The following is a 26,551-nucleotide window of genomic DNA, read 5'->3' on the forward strand; positions in this document are numbered from 1 at the left end:
ACTCGACCTGCTCATTCCATGCTCAACACCAGCTGTGCTGTGCGCTCGCTTGGCTGTTTCTCCGCAAGCGTTGCGCGAGATAAGTTTTTCAGAGTTGAGCTCGGATTGGTTCCTGCGCTCTCAACCAGAACGCTCCATTATATAATCGGGGAAAAGTAGGCGGCGGCAAGAGCTGCTATAGACGGCGATTTGCCGCCGTTGACCGGCTACTTTTGACTGCCCTGCAGTTACGCTTATTTTAAATGGATAAAATCATTAGTGATTTAGTAAAATCACTAATGATTTTAATAAAATAGATTATTTCTGAACACCTCCTCTAAATTAGCTGGATTTTTCTGAATTCATCAACATGAAATGATGACGCTCCAGTGAAAGCGGAGCAGGAGGTTCAAACAGATTTGTCCATGTCTGCTTAGGCTGATGTCGATTTGTCTTTAGGCCATTTTTATAATGCCGATTTTTATGGGATAAACTAACTGTGGGTTAGTCCATCTTCATTGCATCATTTTAATTCTTCCTGCAGATCAACCAAATGGCCACGGCGCCTGATTCTCAGCGTCTGAAGCTTCTGAGAGAGGTGGCAGGAACGCGGGTGTACGACGAGCGAAAGGAGGAGAGCATTTCTCTCATGAAGGAGACAGGTAAAGCTTAAGCTGTAAAACATGCATAGATTTAATCAACTTGAAAAGTTGATTAAATGTTGAATAAATGTATTACTGATCAGCCTGTAGTAGACCTGCAAACTCAAAAGATGGTTGTTTGTATTTTAAAGCAAAAAAAAAAAATCAGCGTTTCATCTGGAAGGTTGTTAAAACGTGTAACGTTTCATTTTGGCTGTTGTCATTGCTGCTTGTTTTACTACAGTTGCAATAACAGTGCTTATCCGTGACCATCATGCGCTATTAAAACCAAACTGGCCATCGGCTCATCATGCATTCAGTGAATATTTCTGTATAACGACCCGGTTTGTGTATTTCCCAGAGGGGAAGCGAGAGAAGATCAATGAGCTGCTGAAGTACATCGAGGAGCGTCTGCACACCCTGGAAGACGAGAAGGAAGAGCTGGCTCAGTACCAGAAGTGGGACAAGATGAGGCGAGCCCTGGAGTACACCATTTACAACCAGGAGCTGAACGAAACCCGCGCCAAGCTGGACGAGGTGACGTTCTCACACTGCTCTGAAATACTACAGTCAGAGCATTGCTAGATTGGAGACATATGCTCGTTTAAATGGACGAGTCCAATAGTGAAACAATCTCTTGACCTTTTAGATTATTGTGCGTCTTTCTTGAATTTTACACCTTATTTTGGTCTTCTCCAGTTGTCCTCCAAGAGGGAAACCTGTGGAGACAAGTCCAGACAGCTGCGGGATGCTCAGCAAGATGCCCGGGACAAAGTAGAGGTAAAGTCACGGTGAAGACTGCTGCTGGCTGGGGCTGGACGATATAAAATAAAATAGAAATTATATTGATCGATATCGATAACTATCAGCAAATTTAAAACATGTATTTAAATGCAGCCCTGACCATTTTATGCTGTTGTTTAGCGACCTATTTTTAGATTCCGACACACAAACTCTGAATTCAAACTCAACTCTTTAGGCAAGGCAAATTTATTTGTATAGCACATTTCAGTACAAAGACTATGCAAAGTGCTTTACATGATGAAAACATAGGAAAATAAAACAGAAAAAAAACATTAAAAACAGTTGGACTACAAAGCTGAACTAATGATGTTTCAGTAAAACAGTTTAACTAGAACAGTCGAAGGCAATCCTAAACAAATATGTTTTTAATCTTGATTTAAAAGAACTCAGGCTTTCCACACTTTTACACTTTTCTGGAAGTTTATTCAACCAATTTTCTACCAAAACTACAAGTTTTTAAAAAAGAAAAATGAACACATGCTCTCTGAACTCTTTGAAGTGGGCGTGGCTTGATGACGGAGCGTTCCTGGCCCTGCGTTGTGATTGGTTGGGAGGATGTAATATTAACCTACATGGCTAAAATGCAAAACAAAGGATCACTGTTATTCTATTGAACTTCTTATTGAAACTTTTTTTTCTATCCGCGATAAACGTCTATCGACTACTGAAAAAAACAGGCTGTAAGAGAACCCGTGCGTCTCCTTATCCAACATGTTAAATCTTTTTTTATTCATTTGCTGTAAATAAAACATTTTAATCGAAATATCAGCAAATTATACAACATTTTCTAAAACCACAGCTTCTTGCATTGAACTCATGTTCGTTTTCTTTTCATTGTGTCTAAGAAATTAAGCCTTCTGCTTGGTAGGGCTGGGCGATATGGATTAAAAAATAAATCTCCGATTTTATCATACCAAATCCGAATAATCGATTTTTTTCCCCTCCTTTTTGTTTCATAAAAAGAAATTAAAGAAATTATTTTAAAACCTTGCTTTTATGTCAAGCATTTCATCAGGGAGTTGACCTGAATTCAAAGTGCAACTAAAAACAAGCTGTGAAACATGCTTGTAAAACAAGCCATTATTAAACAATGAAAATATAACAAAACATTTGCTGCTAGTGGTATTACACATTGAGCTAAGAACAGGCTTCACTGCACTTGTGAACTTCAAACTAAGTTAAAAAAAAAAGTAAATAAGTAAATGAAGTACCTCGTATTATGGTAAAAAAAAGAAAAGTTTCCACTTAACAATGTAGTGTATTGGCAAAATAAAAATCCAGATTTTCCAAAAATGAAATCTTAAAGAATTGTAAATTCAAATTAATCGATTAAATCGATTTATCGCCCAGCTCTACTGCTTTCTGGTTATTTTTTTAGCAGCAGTTTCCACTCAGTCAGATAAATAGGGAGAATTTTTTTCTTTTTTTAGATTGATTAAACGTAACTCTCTCTGCAGTAATGTAGTCCTGTGGAGTCAGACGTTAACAAGTTTGAAATTCCTCTGTAGCGAATCTCACAGCCCGCTCCTGTGTTTTTCTTTCCTTTTTTCGTAGGAGACCGAGCGCGTTGTGCGCGAGCTGAAGTCCAAGGTCTCCGCTATGAAGGAGGAGAGAGAGCAACTGTCGGCGGAGCGCCAGGAGCAGATCAAGCAGAGGACCAAGCTGGAGCTGAAGGCCAAGGACCTGCAGGATGAGCTGGCAGGCAACAGCGAACAGAGGGTACGGAAGCCTCCAATCTGCGTCACACCGAACACGTGACTGTGCAGCCTCATATCCACCAGCATCACTGTGGGAAAGAGAGGGGGGGGGGGTACTTTTATTTTTTTATTCAGTCTATTGTGTCGGGTTGCTGAAATGTTCAGAAAAGAGGAAAGTAAACAATTGAAACAGGGTTTCAGTGCCGTCTGGAACAGTCTGGAAATATTTTCCAGGTCTGAATAAGTGAAAAAAGTAAATGATAAATGGAAAAATACTTGAATTTCTAAGCTTTATTTAAAAGATTCATTCGTTCTTCAACCCTTCCTTGGAGTACTCCATCCAATAATTTAGTTTAACCATCATCATCCATCCAACGATTCTTTTATTAATTGTCCTCTCTCAGCCCAGCCGTCTTTTCTAATCCATCCTCTTTCCTTCCCCATCATCATCTATGTATCTTTCCCTCCTTTTGTTCTTCCATCCATTCCTTTGCTAGCTCGTTTTGTGCTGGGTCTGTTTTCAAAGGCTGACGGGCGGAAATTTCTTCTATGAATTGTCACCTAAATTTTTTAAAAACTGGACAACGAATGGCTGAGAACTGCAGAAACATAAAGTTTAGACATGGAACTTGTGTAGGAATCCTGTTGAAAGTCAATTATTATTCATTTTTATGGAAACACACACACATACACACACACACCCTTCTCTCACTGCAAAAAGGGAACTCAAATAAGTAATATTTTCTTGAAATTCTTGTATTTTTCCTTGATTTGAGCAAGTAAACAAGATTATTTGCCAATGGAATAAGATTTTTGCACTTAAAATAAGAACAATTCATCTCCATCGTATTTCAAGTGCAGGATATCTAAGTATCTTATTTTAGGGGTAAAAATACTCATCCCATTAGCAAATAGTTTTATTTAGCTGCTCAAATCGAGGAAAAATATACTAATTTCAATAAAATTTTTCTTGCTTTTAGTTCCCTTTTTGCAGTGCTCTGACCTCCTCCATCGCTCTCCAAATGTTTCAAAGCCCAAAAGAGGCACTTTATTCTTCTTCTCCTCACAGATTATCTCATGTGCTAATATCAAAGCTTATCGACCTTTTGATAAAATAACATACAAGTCTTTGCTTATCTTATTTATTTATTTATTTATTAGCAACAATCCTATGATAATGTTTTACGGTCTATTTTTTCGAACACCCTGCAGGAAAAACACGTTGTGAGCATCCCTTTAGGGACGAGCTGAGAAGCGAAATGAGTAATCAGCAGAATCACCGTCAGGTCCACTATACATCGGCTTTTGGCAGGAACCTTTGCATGCAGAGTTGGCACAGATCACGCTCCATATGGCCTTTTGTGGCGCGGCGGTGTAGCGCGAGTATAAGGATGGTGATCATAGATAAAGGGTTTGTTGGCTCAGTCCTTGAATTGTGAGCTTCACGCTGGCTGGCTGGTGGTTGGATCGAGTCCATCTGGCTACGGCGGGCACAACACTAAAGTGGGGCAAAATAAAAAGCCTCAATAGGTTTTGGTCTTTGTTCGATCATCCCTACAATATTTTGACCAGATGAGGGGGGAAAAACTGTCATCTATGCAAAGGCCCTCTACTAGCACAAGTTTGACCTGCATGAAACGCTTTGTTCTGTCAGAAACGCCTGCTGAAGGAGCGTCAGAAGCTGCTGGAGAAGATCGAGGAGAAACAAAAGGAGCTCCAGGAGACTGAACCCAAATTCAACATGGTGAAGGAGAAGGAGGAGCGGGGCATCTCTAGGTAGGTAATGACTCACAGCTCCGCAGCCGATGGCCAGGCGTGACTCGATGAGTAAGTCGGCGCACGCTGTAAGCAATTTGGTTGCAGGTCTATTCTTCAAAATCCTAGAAGGACGAGACAAACGAATGGCAAACGAATCACAGCCGTTTCTGTCAAAATTAAACCAACCGACACCTTTTGAGGTTAAATGAGCGATGTGAGCTATTGCTTAAACCGAATGCTGACATTTGTTTCCTTTGTGATCTTGTCTTCCTTTCCAGACTGGCTCAAGCCACCCAGGAGAGGACTGACTTGTATGCCAAGCAGGGCCGAGGCAGTCAGTTTACCTCCAAGGAGGAGAGGGACAAGTGGATCAAGAAGGAGTTAAAGTCCCTGGACCAAGCCATAAATGACAAAAAGAGGCAGATTGCAGCCATCCATAAAGACCTGGAGGACACGGAGATGAATAAGGAGAAGAACCTCGAGCAGTACAACGTAAGGCTGCTGAAAACTAAAAAAACAATGTAGCTCCTCCTGTAAGCTTCCTGTTAAGGACATCTTGTTTCTGTGGTGTCCCATAATAATTTCCCTTGTCTGGAAGAGCTAAACCTTTAAATCTGTTTATACCGTATTGAGGACAAATGCTATTTCTTTCATCTGAGCTCTTTAAAGGGGGGGGTTTGTCTGAACCTCGTTTATTTTGTCTCTTCAGAAACTCGATCAAGATTTAAATGAGGTCAAGACCCGAGTTGAGGAGCTGGACAAAAAGTATTACGAGGTGAAGAACAAGAAAGATGAACTCCAGAGTGAAAGAAAGTAAGAATCTTCACCTTTTCCGTCTTTCTCTGCCTTTAACTCGTATCGTACAAAGTTGTTACTGTAGTTTTCCTATTGGTGTGTCATAATATTCTGACAGCATCTGTTTTAGTTTGCGGTTTTCTAAGCTTCAGCTGGCCAATCCAAGCAGTTTTAGACCAAAATGCTTCTTTAAAGGGTGTCCCAATGCAGCTATCTTTGGCTCTAAGTTGATCCAAGGCAATTAAGAAAAGCCTCTAGTCAAGAACAAGGGTTAATTGGATACTACATTAAAGTTAAAATCAACGCCTTGTTTTCTGTTTGAAAACTTTGCAGCTTTAAAGTTTATTAAAGGGTTATTTAGAAGCTTGCCGAAGTGCTATGCTAACTTTAGCATGTTTTAATATATTTAAACGTAGTTCCAGGGAATCATGTGCAGACATATTTTACAAAATACATTATTGTACTCCAAAAACGTGCCTTTGAATGAGAGCAGATTTTTTGAAAAGTGTTTTCCGCCGTGCTTCCGACAAATCTCTCTTCCACGCCGACTGGTTCTCATCAAATCTGAGCCCAGGAAGCTGCAGCAGCCAATACGGTCTCTGGTTCACTGTGAACGTTGTTGTAAAGCACTCAAAAACGCTTGTTTTGGAAAACCAAGATCAACTGAGTCTACAAAATAACGTGCACAGCCTGTGAAATAGTTTTGAAATTAATAAAATATGTTTTTGAACTTTTTTTAAAAAAAAATCTAGCACAAAGTTAACCTTGGTCCATGGCCTTTGTCCGCAGAGGAAAAAGTAAAGTAATGAATTGTTTTTGCTTCAAAAATGTGTTAAATTCATTTACAAACTAATAAATTAATAAACAAAAACCCCATAAAACACGACTTGTTAAAAAGGAAATCGTGAATTTAAATGTAAACTATCGGGCAGCTTTGAAAAAGGACGTTGTTGCACATGGATAAAGAAATAAGCTTTTTTTTGTTTTTTTTCCCCTCACTGAACGTTTTTGCCTCCGAGTATCAGTGCCGCAGTCGGGCCTGCATATTTCTGGTGACATAAGTGTAACAGTGTGCGGCTGTCTGTGTCCGTCCAGCTACCTGTGGCGTGAGGAGAACGCGGAGCAACAGGCCCTGGCAGCCAAGCGAGAGGACCTGGAGAAGAAGCAGCAGCTCCTCAGAGCGGCCACAGGCAAGGTGCGTGTCACTCCGCATGACGTCGCGATCACTCACTTGCATAACACGAGACCAGGACAGCCGAAAAAAAAACGTCCCGTCTGGAGAGCGAGGCGAAGAGAAAGTCGTTTTCACGTGGCTGGAAATGTCGAGAAAATTGTGACGACCTGCTAATCTCTCCATTCAACCACTTAGACTCGCAGGCGACCCGTTTTTTTTTTTTTTGTTGTTGTCACGCTGTAGATCAATTAAAGTTTCGCTTATTCTCTGGAAAACTGCGAGAGAGGAAATTGGCGAGCGTTGATCCTTTCTAAGGTTGGGTGCGTCGGTGTCCAAGCGAGCCCACCTGAAAGCGGTGAATTCACGTTGTGACTCACCCGCTTGTCGGGGTAGGTATATCAAATCAAATCGTTCATCTTGCCTCAGCGCTCGCTCCTTATGACGGCAGGCTAAATTTACATATGACTCACTCGTCTCTGTCTCATCCAGTCATTTCTTCTGGGCACACACATCAATCAAATATCACCTCAGAATAATGTCTGCCGGGATGAAAGGAGGCCGCCTGGAGCTTCACGGACAAATGTCACGCGTTCGTTTCTCCCCCTCTCATTGGTCGCTTGTGATTCAGTCGGCGTCCTGCGCTTCATGGACTCCTCCTTATCTATCCTCTGCTCTCGCCTTTTAGATCTACGGTGAATAGAGATGTCTTTTAGTCTTCCACTCAGTTGAACTGACTTCCCTGTTTTCATCGTGGCCTTTCTCGCTCCGGGGGTCTTTATTATGCGTTTATGTCCCGAATGTTATTGAACGTAATGCCGACGTGTTTTGTGCAGCTCTCTGCAACATACAAAAGCAAACACAAAATGTTTTTGCCATGTTTACTCTGTCAATATATTTTTTTCTTTTAAGGATATTAAAATTAGGGCTGAACAATTAATCGCATTTTCAATATAATCGCGATTTTAAAACACGCAATTTCCAAATCGCAGAGCTCAGCATTTTTTTGGCTATGTAACAATTAGGGAATTAGACACGTCCTTTAGGTGTCGGTAAAATGTTTAAAGTGGGTTTACCTCCACATGGAAGGGAAGACAGTTGCAGCAGTGAGATAATCTAACTTTTTCTTGTTTTAGAGTTTATATAATCATACATAGCATTACGTACAGGTCAATCAGTTTAATACATAGACTTAATTGTTGGTTGCACTTTATGTTCAACAAGGATTGATGTCCAAGTTAATTAGAAGCTGTTCTCTTGAATAATATTCTGATTTATAAAAACATTAAAAGTTCATGTTTAAAATAGTCCTTGTTTACAAACATCTTTATTTAGAGGGCATTTTTGTTGCTTGTGGTTAATGCAGAAAAAAGTCAAAATTTTGGTTGAAATATATTGTAGGCAGAACGCAATCATTTCTGCTCCGAGTTTAGATGCTGCGGGTATTTTAGCAACTAATCCGCACGGCAAGGAAACAAATTGATTTGTTGTTTGTATATGTCTAAAAAGACATGATAAGTTAAACTAGGAAAAAAAATCGTATTAAATTGCACTATTAAGAAAAGAAATCGCAATTAGATTATTTTACAAAATCGTTCAACCCAGGATAAATATGGAAAATTGAAGCCGTGCAGAAAGATTTCATTGTTTCCTAGCTTTCTTTCCCCCTCCCTTTTCATTTTTAAAAGCTGAAAATCTGGGGGGGGGAAAATTTGTAAGTAGGGTTTGCTTGCTTTGAAACATGGAAAATTGTCTGAAAAGGTCTTGATTATAAAATGGATCTCGTCGCGAAAGCCTTCACGTGCGTCTGATTGTTGCTCTTCTTCCTCCTGCAGGCCATTCTGAACGGCATCGACAGCATTAACAAAGTTCTGGAGCATTTTAGGAGGAAGGGGATTAACCAGCATGTCATCAACGGTTATCATGGTATCGTCATGAATAATTTTGAGTGTGAGCCAGCTTTTTACACCTGCGTGGAAGTGACTGCAGGGACTAGGTGAGAAATTGTTTTTTATTTCCCTCTTCTTTTTTAATCTGAAACCATAAAATGTTCATCTAAGGCAGGGGTGTCAAACTTATTTTGGTTGAGGGGCCGCATACAGCTTAATCTGATCTCAAGAGGGCCACACGAGTAAACTCGTTGCAAGATTAAATAGAACTAATAAAAGTGGACTTTTTGTTGATTTTTATATTAAATTAATTTCATTTTTACACAATATATTATAAATAACCGTTTTTAAGAAAAGTATGTGCAATTTCAATAATTTACTCAGTTAAACATTTACTTAAGTGCATTATGCATAAGAACTGATCACAGTGGTTGTGCAATGTTGAAAAACATTTATTCATATTTTTTGGAACTTAAAAACACTGCCCTGCATGACAAAATACATCAAACAGATAAAAATTAAGAAATGATTTAAATTTTTCCACACCTGAAGCTTAATCTGCTAATTAAAACACAGCGCCCCTTGTGGACAATATAGGAACTGCCGATTTTCAATTAAACGAAGTACATGTTTTTTTCAATAATTGTTTTATCATTCTCTTCCTTTTATCTACTCTTTCACCTTTTCTTTTTTCTTGTTCTTCCTTTCCTCTCCTACTTTCCCATTGTAGTGTCCATATCATTTGAGATATTCCCCGCATGAATCATAAAATCAAAACTATTCACATTCATAAATCAAGCAGAGCACTATGGCAAAAGCCGTACTGCTCCACTTGTGAAAGTCAAATCTGATGAGCTCTTTTTGGCATTAAGACAACAATTCTTATTGCCACATTGCCAGACAGGACACTAGGAAAAAAAAAAGAAAGATTTTTATTTATTTATTTATTTATTTTTGAGTAATGATAATGCATTTAGTCACCGGGCTGGACTACATTGTTCGGCGGGCGTATATTTGACACCCCTGATCTAAGGGATTCATAGTTACTGCAGTGCGACTCAAAGGACGTTAACTGGGTAGCAGATGTTAAAAATACTCAGCAGAAGTAAAAAAAAAAAATAAAAAAAAAACTCAAATTAGTTCACATAACGTCAGTAAAACCGCCAACAAATGCAGCACAGAAGCAGAGTCTGTTAATTGTGTTTGCCGCTTACTCGTGTGTTGCCTAATATACTCAGTCCTTTGTTAGTTAACGCTCTTAGCGTAGCTTAAACGCATTGAGTAACTTAAACGCAGCGATGCCAGCCACGGCCCAGCTGTAGAGGCGCCGTCGTGTTCATTCACAGGACGGATTAAAGGGAAGGACTTAAGAATCAGTGGCCATCAGGAAGAAATGTAGGGTTTTGGACAAGTTCCCCCCTTTTGTTGTAACGGTGCCAGTAAATCTTATATCACTACCGAATGTGGCGCATTTGTGAGGAAAAGAAAAAAAGGCATTTATGTGTTGATGAAAAATATGCCACAGCGTTCTTTGGCTAAGGGTTCTTGCTTAGTCTGCGGGATTCGAACCCGGAACCATGCCGCCTCTCCAGGACACAAGAGCTCTCCCTTAGTGCTGTTTCTACAAATCAAATGATCTGTTTATGATAAACCTCCCGTGGTCTGGCCTACACAGAGCTACCCTAGGGTGGTTCTGGGTAATAAACGTGTTCTTCTGAGCTTAAACTTTGTGTCATTGTTATCATTTCTGAGGCAGTAGGAAATGGTTTAGACTATTTTCCAGATGTAGTCGCCTGTAAAAATGTCAGATTCTGTTTAGTACTAAACAACCGAAGGTATTTTAATACCAGTGGTGGTGAAGATTCTCAGTCATCCATGGTCATCCCAAAAAAAGTAAAAAAAAACAAAACAACTGGTCTTGTTTTTCATAGTTGAAGACGTTTCGCCTCCTCTCCAGGAAGCTTTCTCAATTCAAAAAGTCTGGAGTAATGTGGAGTAATGTTTTAATGTGCTTCCTCCTTATTTAATAAACTAATGTTTACAATGTATTTTGTCTTAATCTCTAGAATGTAGGGTTGCACAATATTAGGAACAGTTGTGACTTGCGATAATATTTGTAAATATTCTGATAATGATATAACTCACGATTTATACAGAAGAAAAACCTTTATAATGTCTTTCTGCTTTAGGACCGACTTGTGATGTTTTGGTAATGAAACAACTCAGCTGTAGTATCCGGTCAACTTTTCCACCTCTTTACCTTTTCAAACCTTTTTATGTTGCATTAAACAACAAATGTCACCAAACATGGCACCGGGGCACAGAGAGCCTGAATGCAGGGCGCCTAAATAATTAGCAAACACATTGCTTTCCTTGATATTACGATAACTATAAATTTGTGACATTTTGTACTAGAAAGTGTCTTTTTAGATCATTTATAAGGTGAAAATTCGACGTTTGACCTGTTTTGGACTGGTATGTGTAATGTGGCCCTGAGTTTTAATAACTTTATCATCCCGACTTCCAGGCTGTTTTATCACATCGTGGAAACAGACGAGGTGAGCACAAAGATCCTGATGGAGTTCAACAAAATGAACTTACCCGGAGAAGTGACGTTCCTTCCCCTCAGCAAGCTGGACGTCAGAGACACCGCCTACCCAGAAACAAACGTAAGAGCCTCGCATCATCAGGGTTTCCCCCAGGAAATGACGTAATCCTGCCGGCAGGTGTGGTGGGGGGTTGTTTGGGGGGGGTGCAGCACGGAGAGCGCAGCGTCTTGGATCTCGAAGGAGGGGTGCACCGCTTAATGTTGCTCTCAAACATCGAGGCATTTGAACTAGGGGTGGGCGATATGAAGAAAATCTAATATCCCGATATCTTTGTTTTATTTATATATATATATATATATATATATATATATATATATATATATATATATATATATATATATATATATATATATATATATATATATATATATATATATATAATATATATCACGATATGTTCAAATAACCTTGTAAAACAAATGTTTTTTAGCCACATAGTGCCTAGAGTTGCATTGGTATATCTCAAATTAACATGTAATTGTTTTTGTTTGAAAAGGTGATTGCAAACTAAAAATTTATTTAAAATGTTTTATTTTAGCCATTTTTTCAACCACAGCTGCACATAGAAGCTTTTCACAAATTACAATATTGCCACATTAAAGCTCTTTCGTGATCAACACTGGACCTTAAGGAACACTAAGGAAAAATCTGACACAAAATAAACCTGAAATAGAAAGGTTCTCTCTTGTGAATAAGACATACAAATTTGTATAATAAAAAATGTGACAATCCCAAAAACAAAAGCTTACCTTTTGTGGCAACGGTTTTACGGCATGTTTTGCAAATTACCGCATTTTGTTCGACATCCTTCCTGTGAAATCCAAAGGATTTCAAGTGATGCGTTCACAGCATGTGGGAGAAACTAAACACTCGGTGAATTAAATACAACGGCTCAATCTTGCCGTGAAAATTTACACTCGATGGGCGCAATAGAGTCACTTTAACAATCGAGCGGAGGAAAACTTAAAATACATGGAGCATATTCGATATATCGCCCAACCCTAATTTGAAATAAACAGACACTCAGCCTGTCTGGGGGGGATTGCCGGGTTTATAATACAATAATTTGCTCAGAATGTGAGGGTCTCCTGCTTTCAGTCACGTTTCTCTCAACTTTGTCTTTGTTTCAAGGACGCCATCCCCATGATCAGCAAGCTGCGTTACAGTGCGAACTTTGACAAGGCCTTCAAGCACGTTTTTGGAAAGACGCTGATCTGTCGTAGCATGGAGGTTTCCACCCAGCTGGCCCGAGCTTTCACCATGGATTGTATAACTCTGGAGGGTAGGCCAACCTTCTCTATAAGGTTTTGTAACGCTGAAGCTCTTATCACATGTGCTGCTGTTCTGCTGCGGAAGATGTTGCATAAAGGCGTTATTGTGCAATTTTGAATGGTGGACCCAGAGGAGAATATTATATCCTGATATGTTGTATTTTTGTTTTTCTAGGGGACCAGGTGAGCCACAGAGGAGCGCTGACAGGAGGCTACTATGACACAAGGAAGTCTCGCCTGGAGCTCCAGAAAGACATGAGGAAGGCTGAGGAGGAGCTGGCTGAGCTGGAGGCCAAGCTCAACGAAAACCTGCGGAGGAACATCGAACATATCCTTTAAACTAAAACACATTCTGAGGATTCACACTAGGGCTGAACGATTTTGGAAAATAATCTAATTGCGATTTTTTTTTTTTTTTTATCTTAATATTGCCATTTAATGCGATTCTTTTCCCCCAGTTTAATTTATCATGTCTTTTTAAATGTATACAAAACAACAAATCATTTTGTTTCCTCGCCGTTCGGATTAGTTGCCAAAAGACCCACAGCATCTCAACTCGCAGCAGAAATGATTGCCTTCTACCTACAATATATTTTAACCAAAATTGCAATTTTGACTTTTCGCTGCATTAACCACAAGCAACAAAAATGGCCTCTAAATAAAGACGTTTGTAAACAAGGACTATTTAAAACAATAACTTTTAATGTTTTTATAAATCTGAATATTATTCAAGAGAACAGCTTTTAGTTGATTTGGACATCAATCCTTGTTGAACATAAAGTGAAACCAACAATTAAGTCTATGTATTAAACTGATTGACCTGTACTTAATGCTATGTATGATTTATATAAACTCTAAAACAAGAAAAAAGTTGGATTATCTCACTGCTGCAACCCTCTTCCCTTCCATGTGGAGCAAACCCACTTTAAACATATTACTAACACCTAAAGGACGCGTCTGATTCACTAATTGTTACATAGCCAAAAATTGCAGAGCTCTGCGATTTGGAAATTGCGTTTTTTTAAATCGCGATTATATTGAAAATACGATTAATTGTTCAGCCCTAATTCACAACAGGGAGATTTAAAGAGTGAAAAGAAGAAAAGTTTAGACTTTTTTTTTTATGGGATTACTATAAATTCAATCTGTTTGAGTTTCTATTGACAGTAGTTCAAAAACATCTCATGCATTCCCTCAGTTGGCCAAGAACTGGACCAGTTTACTGGAAAATGAGTCACACTGTTTTTTTTTAAAAGAAATCTGTAGCAAATGATCACTTGGACACGCGGATAATATTCCCCACACACAGATTTATTGATCGTAGTAAAAATGACTCACGCAGGAATCCCAGGAAAAGAGTGACTGAGATCAGCCCCAATGTTTTTGTTATTTAGTGTCTATGATGAAACCAAACTGAGGCTGTCTGACATTTAAAATCGTTGATACACAGTTTGTTTTTCATGTGTCCGTCGGTTCCAGGAACACGTTGGTCTAAAAAAAAGTGAATCATCTGCTTTCTGTAAGGCTGAAGAAACAGTTCCGGCCTCATTTTGACCCGTTTAAGCACATTCATAAATAGCTCATTTCCCCCAAATGAAATCAAAGTTTGTTTTTGGCTTTACTGGAGAATCTTTCACCCTGATTTATTGAAGCATAATAAAATTTCCTGTCCACCTCCACCATTTACCAATAGAAAGGACAAATATTACCCCTACAATATATTATCAGCACATACTTTCCTACTTCTGGATTAAGTGTAAAAAAAAAAAGGTCTTTTCCAGCGTCTAATGCCTCTGTAATTTCCATCCACCGATGTGACGCAGGAACAGAGCCGCTGAAAATAATCACACTCAAACTGCTGGGCTTTTGTTTCTCTGGCTAAAACCGGCAGGTTCCTCTACGTTTTAGTTTCAACACACATTTATCGCAAGACTCTGCTGGGAAAACACAACGACACGGCTTCAAGTACCTGTCACGAGCAAGAACGTCAGTGGTTTTGGTCTTTTTGAAAACAACACATTTACTTCAGTGATTATTAGGAGCAAAAACTGGTTGCACCTGTTTGAATTTACTTTGGATTTTCTCTAATTCACACAGGGCCAAAATTACACATACAGGCTCAAATGTAAACGTATTTGTAAAAATAAGTTATTACCTTTTTGTTTTAAGCCATCCACACGTTTTTTTTTTTTTTGGCATAATTCTGGGAGGATATTTGACTTTCTGCTTACACGAGTACATAAGTTCCCTTAAATTGTTGGGGTTTTCTCCCACAAACCTGAGTTTTGAGCTTATAAATGGTTGATTTTAGTCAATTTCTTTGATTTTGAAACCAGGTTTGAGCTGTTTCTGGCATCATTTACATCTTGCAACATCCAATTACTTGGCTCCGTCTGGTAATCTGAGAGGAAGTATTAGGAGGTGGCCCTCCTTCATTATCCCATCCATGTCGCGCAACACATCAGCTCCACCGCTTGCAAAACAGGCCGTCGGCATGAGGCCACTGTGCTTGATGATTGTTAGTGTTAATAGATTTAATTGCCTCATCTGGACTCATCCGAGCATAGTTCTTGTCATTGTGGCCAGATGGCCCAGTTTGTCCCGTCTCACCATGAAGCTCCACCATGAAGAGCAGCGGCATATTTTGCTCCATCTTCAAGGTGTCCGTGTTTAGCAGGTGCTTCAGTCTTAGCCGGCATCCTATGAGTCCTTGTTTATGTTATACACTGCAAAAACGGAACTAAAAATTAGTAAAATGTTCTTAAACTTAGTGTATTTCTCCTTAAATAAGATGATTTACCAATGGAATAAGAGTTTTGCCCTTAAAATAGGAACAACTCGTCTCCATCATCTTATTTCAAGTGTAGGATGTCTAATTATCTTATTTTACGGGTAAAGATACTCATTCCATTGGCAGATAATATTATTTACTGGCTCAAATCAAGGACAAATACACCAACTTTAAGAACATTTTACATATTGTTAGATCCGTTTTTGCAGTGTAGTTGGCTTTACTGGGCGGGACACTGCACTGCAAAAACGGAACTAGAAATAAGTAAAATGTTCTTAAAATGAGTGTATTTATCCTTGATTTGAGCAGGTAAATATGATGATTTGCCAATGGAATAAGATTTTTGCACTTAAAACAGGAACAACTCATCTCCATCATCTTATTTCAAGTGCAGGAAGTCTAATTATCTTATTTTAGGGGTCAAAATACTCACTCCATTGGCAGATAATCTTATTTACCTGCCCAAATCAAGAATAAATAGACTAACTTTAAGAACATTTTACTTATTTTTAGATCCGTTTTTGCAGTGTAGTTGGCTTTATTGGGCGGGACACTGCCGCTTCAACCACTCTTAGCTTTTAAAAACCAGGAATCTGTAGCTTTTGTGGGTGTTTCAACATAGGAATCATCCTAAAACACAAAACTGTTTTGTAAAATAAATAGGCTAACATTAAGCTTTTAAACTTGCTCTGGTATTATTACGCATTTATCAATATATATTGGACTATATTAAAAGTTTTGACCCTGTGCGGATTGAAGAAAACCCTCAAAAATAAAAATCTTCTGCCCTCAATTCCTCCTAAAAAAATAAATAATAAAAAATAAAAAAATCATTGAAGTTATAATTCGTACATTCAGTCCAGAACAGTTCAAACCAGTTAAAATCGTGAGTTTGTACATTTCTCAACGCTGGAGAAGTTAGTCGAGAAATGAGGGCTCAATATGTGTTGAGAGCAAAAAACTCATTACAAACACGGAAATAAATCCCGACTGACATGTACCGGTAAATATTTTCCCTCCTGTGATAGAAGGCAGCGTACAAAAGCCTTTTTTAATGACCAGGAAGCCTGTTAGACAAAAAACCGAGAACACTGTGGCTCTTTTCTCACACGGCTGAGCCTTATATTTTGGTCGTGGATTAAAAACGCCGTCGTGGTGCTGTAGCCGCCTCAGAGCTGGCAGGAGGAGGGCTTTAGGCAGGTCATGAAGGATTAGTGTATATTGGGTCATATCTGCCAGAGCCATGACTCACTTCACGACAGCACAAGTAGGCATAACAAGTGGATTAGAGGGGATTTGAACGTGCTTGTGCGCTGTGGTCGAACATGCACGACTTTCTCCGCTGGTATGATTTTTAAAATTGTCGAAGCCTCACACAGTAAAGCGGAGCAGGGGAAAAATCTGCTGTCCGTACGTAAGCAGGAGAAGCAGGTTCTTGTGCTTCCTCCTTGCAGTGAGTCAGAGAGCGGATCAATTATTTAAAAAGCGTCTTGTCCCCCCCCTCCCTCCCCATCTCATCCGCTGCCCACTAGAGCAGTGTGAGGCGATGCATCTCGCACTATTTCCACGTAACTGGAGCGTCCCATCGGAGCCAGAAGCGTCGCTTTACGTTTCCATGTCATGTTGCTTTGTGACGTTTCGATTAAAATGTATTCATAAAGCGCCAGTTCATGAAACATGTCATCTCAAGGCACTTTACAAAGTCAAATTCAATCAGATTATACAGATTGGTAAAAAAAAAAAAAAACGTCCCATATAAGGGAACCCTGTTGAGGTTTTGTTTGTAAAGGGCAGGGTGCTTGCGCAAGTCTTGAAAGTCTTTAATAAGTCTGGAATTTTGAAACACTGTTTTCCAGACCTTGAAAAGTCTTGAATTTTGTGTGAAAGTCTTAATAAAGTATGGGGAAAAAAATGTATGGTAGAATTTTACAGTATGCTCAAAGGCATTGTGAAATAAGAAATAGGAAGGTAGGCTATAAAACTATAATTTTACTAACTGGTCACGTACTGTATTAGCCTAATGGAATCAAACGCTTGTTTGATGTGAAATTCATGTACTTGCGATTTTCATGTTTTGAAACGTTTTCATCAGTAAAAGCATAATTTACTGTGAATAATGCATGTGTTCATTGAATACTAGCCTATAAAAATTAACATTTCTAATAAACGGTTTGTACAATCTCAACCAAATGAAGTAGGCAGTAGGCACACAAGTATATAAGTACATAAAGTTAAGGTCTTGGGAAAAAAAAAATCAGTTTTAAAAAAGTCTGGAATTTTAATTTGGAAAAAGAGCAAGCACCCTGAAGGGGAACCTGATAGTCATCTTTATTTATGGTCCTATACCACAAACGTATTAAATCTGCCTTAGTTGTCTGCTGTCAAGGACCTCCATCCTTTTATTTTTTTTCCCCATTTCGTCAGATTCATTGACCTAAGTGTTCATTGAGTGCCGTTACGCCACAAGAGGTCCAGAGGATCAATAAACCTGCCTGTTCATTCAGCCTAATGAGGGCGGCGCGCTGCCGACAGCATCTTCCTCCCAGAGCCCGCTCGCATTATTTAAGCGCTCTGGGTGGCGTTAAAAAGCCTGCAGGCTGCCCTGTGACTCCTGCTAATAACGGCGTCTGCACGACACGCTCTCTCACCGACTAATGGCTGTAAATGTAATCGTATACGAAGGACGCAGCGTCACGTTTTAGTGAGGAGGGAAAAAAAACACAGCAATGCGATATTATTGTGCTGATTGTTTCCCGCATAAAATGTGTCATTGAGATTAAAAGTCTCTTTCCGGAGGCTGTAAAACAGAGAGCTCATAAAATACAACAATATCGAAAAAGGAAAGGAAAAAAGAGGTCGCCGCCTCCTTCAGGAGTCCCACTGACCGACTGAACTCCTGGTCCATTAAAATGGACTTAGGCTGCGCCAGGGTAGCCACTTCTAATTATTTCAGGTCCTTTTGTTCGTTATTCAATGAAACTTTGGCGCCGTGTATAAAAAAACCCGGACATTTTTATTAAATACCTGCAGAATACGGAGCGCCCTGTAGGGGCTGTTTACTCACACAAGCGCACGTAACGGTCCGCAGCCCCAGTAGAGATTTATCTATAAAAAACTTCCCACTGGGAACTCTGTGGATATGAAGGATGGCTGCTTCCCAGCAGTGTGCAGCGGGCACTGATGCTGGAATGTTGTTGTTTTTTATCACAAATTAGGGCTGAACAATTAATCGCATTTTCAATATAATCGCGATTTTTAAAAAAAAACGCAATTTTCAAATCACAGAGGTCTGCAATTTTTGGCTATGTAACAATTAGTGAATCAGACGCGTCCTTTAGGTGTCAGTAATACGTTTAAAGTGGGTTTGCTCCACATGGAAGGGAAGACAGTTGCAGCAGTGAGATAATCTAACTTTATTACTTGTTTTAGGGTTTATATAATCATACAGCAGGTCAATCAGTTTAATACATAGACTTAATTGTTGGCTGCACTTTATGTTCAACGAGGATTGATGTCCAAGTTAATTAAAAGCTGTTCTCTTGAATAATATTATTTCTGATTAATAGAAACATTAAAAGTTCTTGTTTTAAATAGTCCTTGTTTACAAACATCTTTATTTAGAGGCCATTTTTGTTGCTTGTGGTTAATGCAGAGAAAAGCGAAAATTGCAATTTTGGTTAAAATATATTGTAGGCAGAACGCAATCATTACTGCTGCGAGTTTAGATGCTGTGGGTCTTTTAGAAACTAATCCACACGGCGAAGAAACAAGTTGATTTGTTGTTTGTATATGTCTAAAAAGACATGATAAATTAAACTGGGGGGGGGGGGGGGAATTGCAATATTAAGATAAAAAATCGCAATTACTTCAGCCCTATCACAAATTAACTTTTCTGTCATTGAAAACTGAGAGTGCTGCTGAATAATAATAATAATAAGAACACTGTCGTCCTGGAACAAAGTGACTACTGTGTAGCTGCAGAAATGTCTCAGATGTGTTGGCGCTCAGCAGGACTTTGTTGTACATCTCCTTAATGGTTTGCGGCACGTATCAACAACGAGATCGACCAGCTGATGAACCAGATGCAGCAGATCGAGACGCAGCAGAGGAAGTTCAAGGCCTCCAGGGACAGCATCCTGTCAGAGATGAAGATGCTGAAGGAGAAGCGGCAGCAGTCAGAGAAGACCTTCATGCCCAAGGTTGGCCGTCTTCGTTGACATTTGTTCACCACCAAGCAGACAATTAACTGCATTATTCAGGGTTTCTACCGGGGCTGGGCGATTAATATGATGTTGATCTTGATTATAATTTGAGTTTTCAACGATCATAAAAACATAATGATCGATAGTTGCTCCTTCTTAGTTGGCTCTCGCGCTGCTACCTGTTGTGAATCCAGTGCCGCTGCCTGCGTGGCACTATGCTGTAGACTCCTCGCTCCCTCAGCCCCAACCGGTCTAATTTCCTTCAGCGCGAGTTATAAACACTTCAGGAGCGCGACTGAAAAGTTGAGCACGGCTAAAGACATCAGGATAACAGCCAGAAAAAGCGAGCCGTTGGTAGAAAATAGATATAAAACCACTTCAGTGGTGTGGAAACACTACAGGTACAAACACCCTGGAGCTGGTGCGATGAGGCGACAGTCGCCTGCCCTCCTCCAGCAAAGCGAACGGCGAAAGTTGAACAAGGAAGTTGAACAACGTTAAACAATTGTCGCTGTCACATGGCGCTACAGTCATTTATCTGGATCAGCCGTCAGGTGCGCCCTTAAAAATTATGATTTTCTCTACACTGCAAAAACGGATGTAAAAATAAGTAAAATGTTCTTAAAGATTATCGTTAGTGTATTTGTCCTTGATTTGAGCAGGTAAATAAGAATATCTGCCAATGGAATGAGTGTTTCGACCCCTTAAATAAGATAATTAGACATCCTGCACTTGAAATAAGATGATTGAGATGACTTGTTCCTATTTTGAGGGCAAAAATCTTATTCCATTGGCAACTCATCTTATTTACCTGATTAAATCAAGGACAAATACACCTAATTTTAAGAAAATTTTACTAATTTTTTAGTTCCGTTTTTGCAGTGTATGCTGATTCCTTGTCTCTAATATAGGATGAACCCGGGGGTATTTTTCTTTTGTAGAGTAAACATAAAAGCAAGATTTCAGTCAATTTCAGCTAAATCTTCTGACTGTTGATCCTTGTTGATCAAAACGCCTTAAATTTCATAACCAATAAATTTCTGGGAAACAAGCGAATCAACAGCGCGGTTTGAAGCGCTGACGTCGCTGTCGCGTCCAGTGAGTTGGGTCTTCCCCGCAGTGGTGATGAAAGCCATTAGTCGCTATGATTGTGACCAACGACTTTATTTATCTAATTTTTGTCACATTTAAAAAGAATATTTTTTTAAATCATTGTTTAAAAAAACCTGGTTTATCAAAGGTAATGAATAATCTTAGTGTAAATCAAAATAATCTTGATTATAAATTTTGCAATAATGAAATAAATAATTACAATAATAAGAAAAAGTCATCTTTTCAGCATTTTCCATGTTAGGAGAAATATTAAAGACGTAAATTGACTCTGAAACCCCCACGTGTTTGTTGACTCTTCTCTGCGGTTCATTTCCCAGACTGTAGAAATCAGAGTGCATAAATATCTAAAATATTTATTTAAACTGAGAACAGATGTAGCTGCTGGGATTCGTTTTTGATGTGATTTAATTTGTTGTGAAAACCGTAAATTCGTCATCTTTACGGCCCGACGGGGTGACATGGCGGAGAGAAATGTGTTCTCGTTACACCGAGTGTCGTTGTTTGGTGTTGCTGTCACGTCTCAGGAGAATAAGCAGGAACAATAATGAACGGCAGATGTTTTCATCTTAAACCAGCTGCTGCCATCATCGCCGTCATCCGTCCTGGGTTGGAATAAATGAATTAGCCTTTTAGGCGAAGCAGCATCTTGAGATAATTAGATCTTTAAACTGTGATGAAACTTCCAACATCGAGATCTTCTTTTTCTGATTTTACTGTTGCTGCAAAACAAGCCCTAAGATCTTATCGCCATTCAACAAGGAAAAGTCGAGCACATGCACTCGTTAAACCCAAGATGTTGAGAAAAACAACTCGTCTCTAATTAGTTTAAAATACATTTTTATGCTTCGGGGCGTTTGAGGTGCATCTACACTGCAAAAATAGAATTAAAACTAAGTAACATTTTCTTGAAATGAATGTATTTTCCCTTGATTTGAGCAGGTAAATAAGACTATTTGCCAATGGAATAAGATTTTTGCACCTAAAATAAGAACAATTCATCCCCATCATCTTATTTCAAGCGCAGTATATCTAATTATCTTATTTCAGGGGTAGAAATACTAATTCTGTTGGCAAATAATCTTATTTACCTGCTCAAATCAAGGGAAAATACATCAATTTCAAGAAAATGTTACTTATTTTTAGTTCTCTTTTTGCAGTGTAAAGGAATACAGCTTTCTCTCTCTTGGGTGATTGTGGCTCAGGCTGCTTTTATACAGATACTAAATCCTAAACAATGTGAGCAAATATTAAGCCATCTACCAGGATATATGAGACTGAAAGTCGGGGATTTTGAAATGTAAAACTGCGTGAAACATCTGCTCGGTCTGTTGAGGAGAAGTCGCTGATCGTCTCGCTCTTTTTCTCTGCAGCAACGTAGTCTCCAGAGTTTGGAGGCCAGCCTCCACGCCATGGAGTCCACCAGGGAGTCGCTGAAGGCCGAGCTGGGCACCGATCTCCTCTCTCAGCTCAGCCTGGAGGACCAGAGGCGCGTCGACGACCTCAACGACGAGATCCGTCAGCTGCAGCAGGTCAGGAGAAACGGGACTTGTAGCTCTAGGACACTCTTTTGAGGACCAAAATGTTCACATTTTGGACAAAGAAGACAGATGGTTTGAAAGGGGTGTGAAGGAAGCCATCTACGTCAAGAGAGAAAGACCAACCTTAAACAGAGGAGGAGGCCTTAGGTTTCAACTCTCAAAAACTTACAACACGGCTATAGAATTAATTCCGGCCAATCATCACCTTAACTTTCACCCTCATTCGGGTGATCAAAACATTGTTCCTTTAAGCCAAGTCAATAACGACCCTAACGAGTCCTCGTTACAGAGGAGGGGACCAGTTTCGGTTCAATCTGCTGGCTTAATGTCTTTAACGACCGCCCATTATTAAGGGGTGGACCTGTTTCTGTTGAATTTGCATGTTATCTAAGCCATTACAGGCCTTTGTTTGGTATGGTATAAAGCTTGTTACTCATCATTACTCCAGACTTTTTGAATTAAGAAAGCTTCCTGGAGAGGAAGCGAAACGTCTTCAACTACAGAAAACAAGTCCAGTTGCTTTGTTTTTTTTTACCTTTTTTTGGAATTAAAACTGCATTTGGTGTCACCTGTGCTGTTAAAAGCTGGTAAAAGTTGTCCTCTATTACGATTTAATACTTGAATCATAACATGAAAAATAATTTAGGGTTCTTACTCCATTTTGAAAAGTACAGAATTGGATTTTTATCACTTTCCAAGTCTGCAAAAAAAAAAAAAATAGGGAAACATTTGCCACACATCAGATAAAAATCTGATTTTTAAATTTAAGCGCCTGTTTCATTGATTTTTGTGATGTTAGTTTTATTTTGCTTCATAAAAACAAAACAGTTGCATCTCTTGTTGGAGCGGGTTTCATTTAAACGTAACACAACCACAACAGCAGTCGCTTACTCTGCTCATCAGTACCGTGGGAATAGCTGAACTACGTGGCCCGGTGGTCGGGGACCTCTAATCCAGACCCTCTCAGATCTGGGGTTTGAACTGGGTTTAAGTTTTTTTTTTTTTTTCACTGAACCCAACGAAGATGGAAAAGTAAAGCGCTGACCCTCTGAATTGCTGCAGACATCGTAAAGTGTCACCGACCTCAAAGCAGGATTAAAGTTGAATAATTCAGTTTTAGACGATGCAAGCAGAGGTAGAGTAGAGAGAAACTGTACACAAGGAAGAGTAGCACTACTTCAACATACTTTTACTCAAGGAAAAGTAAAAAGTAGCCAACCAAGACATTACTGAAGAGTAAAAAAGTATTTGGTAGGAAGGCTACTCAAGTACTTCATCATAAAAAGTTATTTAATATTTAATGCAATTGGACAGACAGAAATATAAAGTTATGTACAAATTCTGGTATTTTAAAGACTAAAATAAATATACAAAAAAATAACTATTAGAAAATAAAATCACATAGGAGATACATTTTTCAGAATTTATTTCAACGCCAATAAAACCAATACTTTACCGTTTATTAATTATGTTTCTACTGTTTACTGTGTTCTCTCAGCCTCCAAATAGCTCAATGATCTTCTTCTTTATCCAATAAAGTTATTCACGGTGGGTTGAGTAGCCAGAAATCTTAAGAGTATCAATATATTTTAATAATATTACTCAACCAGAAGTAAAACATACAGTGCATTATAACTACTCCTAAAATTACATATTGCTCATAAATTACTCAAGTAAATGTAACTAGTTACTATCCACCTCTGGATGAAAGTGACAAAGGGAAGAGGGAAAGCTCTTTTAGCTTTTGAACCTGTTTCATGACTTATGCAACATAAAAACATGAAATAAACCAGCGAAACAAGCCGAACACATCGATCGGGGTTAAAGCTTTACTGGTTTGCTGATGTTTCGCCCACAGATCACAAATCCTAAACTTGACATAATTAAATCATTGCTTTTTTTTGTGTGTGTCTTTTATTAAAAAGAGACGCTTCCGACCCTGGAATCAAAAAGCCCCTTTAAAATGCAAAAACAAGTCAAAGAGGAAATGGAGAGCGGCACTCCACATGGTTCAGAATGAACATCTGCTGCCTCCGTTGTATTGTTCTCCTCCTTTGTCCTCCGGCGGCGGCGGCGAGCCGATCGGAGGGACGCTGCAGCTGTGTGGGACGCCGCTGTGATCTCCCTCCATCACGCTGCCTGCTGCTCTCACCTCTCTCAGCTCCTCTCCTCTTACCGTTGCATAATAGCAAGTCCACCTTCTCAATAGGAAACCTTTTTCACCATGAATCGCCGTGTTTGCGGCTGCCAAATGTTATTACCCTGTGATATAACACACAGTTTTGTATAGAGGGACTATTTTTATCGCGGCACTCGCCGGTTTAATGCTTATCGGGGACGTTGGATGGGCTGTTGATGCGGGAGCCTAGTTCCCTGTGACGCAAATGTTCTTGCAGTGTAGTTGGCTTTACTGGGCGGGACACTGCACTGCAAAAACGGAACTAGAAATGAGGAAAATGTTCTTAAAATGAGTGTATTTATCCTTGATTTGAGTGGGCAAATAAAATTATCTGCCAATGGAATGACAGGGTTCCCGCGGATCCTTAAAAAGTCTTAAAAGGCATTGAATTCTGTAATATAAAACTAAGGCCTTAATTAGCATTAAAATGTCTTAAATCAGTCTTTCTTAGGTCTTAAAATTGTTGACAGGTCATAAATAGGATTTTATTTTTGTAATCCTTACCAAACAGTAAAATAATTGACACAATCATATTTTTTTTTTTTTATTTACTGAACAACGCAATGTAACCATTATTGGTTCCGTCCCGATAGCAGAACCAATAAAAACTGTTGCGACCGGACCATAGCTGTGTTTTAGTAGAGAACAAAACAAAGTTTGTGAATTCAGTTCAGTAGTTGTTAAAAATATATCTGTAAGTTGTGTTTTTTTAGCTTTCTTCCTATATGGAATGTTTTTTTTTTAATTATTTTAAACATGTCTACTGGGCCAGAAAGTAATGGTTTATGTTAAAATAAACATTCGGGTGAAGTTGTCGCAACCAGGTTTATCCTGTTTATCGTGAAGTTGGTCTTAACTTTTTATTTCAAGTGGCATTAAAAAGTCTTAAAAAGTCTTGAATTTAACTTGCCTTATGCTGTAGGAACCCTGAATGAGTATTTTGACCCCTAAAATAAGATAATTAGACATCCTACACTTGAAATAAGAAGATGGAGATGCATTGTTCCTATTTTAAGTGCAAAATTCTTATTCCATTGGCAAATCATCTTATTTACCTGCTCAAATCAAGGACAAATACACAAATTTTAAGAACATTTAACATATTTTTAGTTGTGTTTTTGCAGTGAAGGGGGAAAGACTTCACCACTGTTTGCTTTGAATGGACCAGCAGCCTCTATGACTAATGGATGTGCTTTGATCTCTGGTCCCTCACAGGACAACAGGCAGTTGTTAAACGAGAGGATCAAGCTGGAGGGCATCATGACCAGAGTGGAGACGTATCTCAATGAAAACCTGCGGAAACGGCTCGACCAAGTCGAGCAGGTAACCATGTGTTGAAAGAGACGCTTCCTTTTACTGTAAGATAAATCTAATTAACGGCATAAAAGCCTTATTAGATATTGAAGTCTTGGCTGCTGTAAGTAGGATTTCTTGAATTATTTTTAGGCATCCAAAGCGGAGGAGTCTTGCTGAATGTTTTGTTTTTCTCTGTAAACACAGGAGCTGAATGAGCTGCGAGAGACGGAGGGCGGCACCGTGCTCACAGCGACGACGTCTGAGCTGGACGGCATCAACAAGCGAGTAAAAGACACTTTGGCTCGATCGGACGGTGGGTGTGGTCAGAAAGCGCGTTTGTACGCTCGCGCTGCCTTAGTCATCATTTTTGTTGGTGGTGTTATCCAGCTGAATGAAAAAAAAACAGAGTATTGTTTTAAAATGTATTTCATTAAGCTTATTTTATTCTCTAAAAGAAAACGCTTCTACAGCTGTGAGAAAGTAATCCCAAAATTATTTTGGTCGGTATTCAAAGAACAATTATTTACCATAATTAGTCCTTGACTTTTGGAACCATTTTAATCATCGTTGGAGCCAAAACTGAAATCAAGACACAAATTTGACTAATTTTGTCTTTGATTTGTTTAGTTTTTTTAACTTTCCAAACAAAAATCTCTTCTCATTAAAAACGCTGATAAATCTCATTCATTGCATTTGGTTTATTCCTGATCTTTAATTTATTTGGCCTTTGCAAAAGTATTCACAGGCCTCGGCTATTACAACTACAGACGATGACAATAAAAAGTGCATTTATATTCAGTTTCCCGTACTCTGTTCCC

At 39.1% G+C, this 26,551-nt stretch overlaps 1 protein-coding gene across 1 annotated transcript in view; it reads left to right on the plus strand.

Annotated features, from left to right (window-relative positions):
- smc3 (structural maintenance of chromosomes 3) overlaps nt 1–26,551 on the plus strand; it is a 47,312-nt gene that overhangs the window by 6,284 nt on the left and 14,477 nt on the right. The window contains exons 8-23 of the mRNA XM_036137331.1: nt 524–641; nt 982–1,157; nt 1,320–1,400; nt 2,979–3,143; nt 4,776–4,897; nt 5,158–5,371; nt 5,589–5,692; nt 6,770–6,869; nt 8,681–8,841; nt 11,262–11,403; nt 12,475–12,625; nt 12,790–12,942; nt 19,453–19,604; nt 22,091–22,249; nt 25,653–25,760; nt 25,938–26,046. Coding sequence (XP_035993224.1) covers nt 524–641; nt 982–1,157; nt 1,320–1,400; nt 2,979–3,143; nt 4,776–4,897; nt 5,158–5,371; nt 5,589–5,692; nt 6,770–6,869; nt 8,681–8,841; nt 11,262–11,403; nt 12,475–12,625; nt 12,790–12,942; nt 19,453–19,604; nt 22,091–22,249; nt 25,653–25,760; nt 25,938–26,046 — 2,215 coding nt within the window. The remainder of the gene's footprint in view (nt 1–523; nt 642–981; nt 1,158–1,319; nt 1,401–2,978; nt 3,144–4,775; nt 4,898–5,157; nt 5,372–5,588; nt 5,693–6,769; nt 6,870–8,680; nt 8,842–11,261; nt 11,404–12,474; nt 12,626–12,789; nt 12,943–19,452; nt 19,605–22,090; nt 22,250–25,652; nt 25,761–25,937; nt 26,047–26,551) is intronic.

Source organism: Fundulus heteroclitus, chromosome 5 (assembly GCF_011125445.2).
Source record: "Fundulus heteroclitus isolate FHET01 chromosome 5, MU-UCD_Fhet_4.1, whole genome shotgun sequence".
NCBI classification, from domain to species: domain Eukaryota; kingdom Metazoa; phylum Chordata; class Actinopteri; order Cyprinodontiformes; family Fundulidae; genus Fundulus; species Fundulus heteroclitus.